The 3,003-nt window shown below is 36.6% G+C and overlaps 1 protein-coding gene across 1 annotated transcript in view; it reads right to left on the reverse strand.

Moving 5' to 3' along the window:
- Positions 1–783: 783 nt before the first annotated feature.
- The window catches only part of LOC107578861 (copine-3-like), a gene marked incomplete at its 5' end in the record, with an annotated part of 4,691 nt that continues 2,471 nt past the window's right edge, over positions 784–3,003 (reverse strand). Inside the window, 8 exon segments of the mRNA XM_016264766.1 lie at positions 784–897; positions 1,028–1,264; positions 1,415–1,548; positions 1,663–1,714; positions 1,805–1,859; positions 2,468–2,601; positions 2,763–2,822; positions 2,950–3,003. Coding sequence (XP_016120252.1) covers positions 784–897; positions 1,028–1,264; positions 1,415–1,548; positions 1,663–1,714; positions 1,805–1,859; positions 2,468–2,601; positions 2,763–2,822; positions 2,950–3,003 — 840 coding nt within the window.

The raw sequence follows: 3,003 nt of genomic DNA on the forward strand, positions 1-3,003 counted from the left end.
AAAAAAGGCATAACTGATAAGGCAGTTTTATGGCCCCAAAGTCTATGTAATGTCTTTATATCAGTAAACCAGTATTTTAAAATTCCATTCTACTCAAATTCATACTATACAGTCTATATGCATTTTAAATGATCCTTAATATATCTTGGTCAAAACAATGACAGAATATTGGCAAAATAATTCTCAAAAAGAATCTAGATTTGACAGCTTTAGTTTGTTAGTGAAAAACATGCAGTGATTTCTTTGGTAAGGTTCTAGCTACTACTCTATCTCTATCATTTCAGCATGATTATATATTTCAGCATAGTGCTTGAATGAGTTCGAGTCATTCACTTTTCACTAATAACTACTATAGAGCAGTAGGTGCAGGGAATTTCAAAAATCCGCATTCCTGATTGATATTGCATACATCTGCATTAAAAAGCTGCGCAAGGCCTAAAAGTGATTTCAAATATTGGCTTAAGAAAATCAAGGCATCTGCATCCATAAACAATAATACAAAAATATATGCAGATCTATAAAAAAGGAACATTTATATAAACTCTTTTCCAGTTGGAAAAGAATGAGGAAGAACAATCTTGGAAGATAAAAGAAAAATATGAAGGACTGAAAATGACAATGTATAAAAAAGGAAAATACAAGTGGTCTTCATTCGAGTTAAACACCACCACAGTGCTTCCTTTAACAGAGCTCTGGCTCCCTCTAGTGGTGATCCATACTAATTCTAACTAACTCCTATTTCTTTTAGACACATACAATTCAGTCTCCAGCGCACACTTGAGGCTACTTGGTCGGTGAAGGGGGGTTGACAGGAGCCACATTTCTTATTTTAAAGTATGACACCAACTGATTCGGCACCTCAGCTAGAACACTCTGAGCCAGCGCTTCTTTAGGAGCCTAAAAAGAAATGAGATGTAAAAAGAGAAATGGCATAATTATAGACAGTGAATTACAGAAAACACTGGATATGAATTGAAGAATTTTGAACCAGCATGTCATTTCAATTAATATTTTAAGAGGCTCATACATTGGCAAACTGCTTGAGGGGCACAAACTGCACAATATCTCTGGCCACTGGTTCTCCGGTCAAAGATTTAAGAACTCCATTGTCCCCATCCAGAAACTCCATGGCCTTAAAGTCTGCCTCCCCCACACCCACGATGATGATGGACATGGGCAGTTTGGAGCTGTTCACGATGGACTGTCTGGTCTGGTCGAGATCAGTGATCTCTCCATCAGTGATGATCAACAGCACAAAGTATTGCTAATTGAGAGAGAGAACGACATACATAGTGCTAATGGACTGAAAATGCCATGGCACACCACAGATCAAATATGCACGAGTACCCATCAAACCACATCCTGTGAATGAAGCAGTGCACTACCAAAAAAGGCACTTGTTGGAGTTACTTACTGCTGCATTTGGTTGCTGGGCGGCTCCGGCTGCAATTCGGGCCACATGATTTATTATGGGGGAGAAGTTGGTGGGTCCATAAAGACGGATTTGAGGCAAAACCACGCGGTAGGCATCCACAATGCCTTGCACTCCTGCATAGTGTAAAACATCAGCCATGTGACAAACATCTTAGAGTGTGTTTAAAGTCAGACAGGTGCGTAGCTGTTCAATTTAAATTCCAAATTTTCAAACACTAGGACTCTTACCTTGGCAATATGGGCTACTGGAGTTGAAGTTCAATGGGAACTCATGGGATACCTAAGAAATTGCAAAGAGGCACTTTCGCTGAATTAAGTTATTATTACAACTAATAATGAATAAGTATTAAGGACACCTGTAATGTCTAACCTTGAAGTCTGGAGGCACTTGAGCACCAAATCCAAATGCTGGGAAAAGTTTATCACTACAAGGGAGACAGAAAAAATTGATTGCAGATAAAAGGACTTTCATGTACAAAAACGTCTCTATACTCACCAAGGCTTACTTATTTGACTTATTTGAATAAAAACACAGTAAAAACAATAGCATTATGAAATATTATTATAGTTTAAAATAACTTTTTTCTATTTTAATATATTTTAAAATATAATTCCTGTGATTTTCAGCATCCATTACTCCAGCTTAAGAAACATTTATTCTTATCAACTGTTGAAAACAGCTGTCCTTTTTTTTCCGAAACTGTGCTACATTTTTTTTCAGGATTCTTTGATGAACAGAAAGTTGAAAAGAACCGCATTTACTTGAAATAGAAATAATTTGTAACATTATAAATGTCTTTACTATCACTTATAATCAATTTAATGCATTCCCGCTGAATAAAATTACATTTCCTCTTAAAAAAAAAATCTTATTGATTTTCAAACAATTTTTGTATTTCTACACTTTCCCTATAACAATTATTTCAATGCACTGCTCAATGAGTGAACATATGGTAGTTTGTAGCAACACTGAATGGTTTTAGACAGCTGGTGGAAAGTCTATGGGGAAAAAAAAAAAAAATCGCTCTCTTACGTGTCGTAGTCTTGGACTACCTGACCAACAGACCAGATGGCTGACAGATACTGGTTCACGCCATTAGGGCTGAGATAGTGCAGAGAGTCAGGGGAGCGGGGGTCTCCATTAGAGCCAGTGAAGTCAATGCCCACCTAAAGTCAAACAATATTCACCTTTGTTTTAGAGTTTAAACCACACAGTCTCAAATTTACAACCTAAATGTAATGTTATGCATTATACCCATTCATTACATTAGCATGTAACCAAAAACACCTGCTATCAGAAGCAAATATTGTGCCATGACTGATCTTACCGTGAAGTTAATTTGGCAACCTCCCATCACATAATCCAGAAATGAATACTGTGCCTCAAGCTGAAAGAGAGTGTGGAGATTATTTATTATCATTATCGCAAAATTATTCTAAAATTCTGCAACTATAAGATATACTGCAATACTGCTTAATATGTTTTCATACGAAACAGATGAAGGTTGTTCGAACCTTGCAATCCTTAATCCTGATGACCCCAGAGTTCTTATAACTCTTTTTCTTCTT

Source organism: Sinocyclocheilus grahami, unplaced genomic scaffold (assembly GCF_001515645.1).
Source record: "Sinocyclocheilus grahami isolate Dianchi unplaced genomic scaffold, SAMN03320097.WGS_v1.1 scaffold12366.1, whole genome shotgun sequence".
Classification (NCBI taxonomy): domain Eukaryota; kingdom Metazoa; phylum Chordata; class Actinopteri; order Cypriniformes; family Cyprinidae; genus Sinocyclocheilus; species Sinocyclocheilus grahami.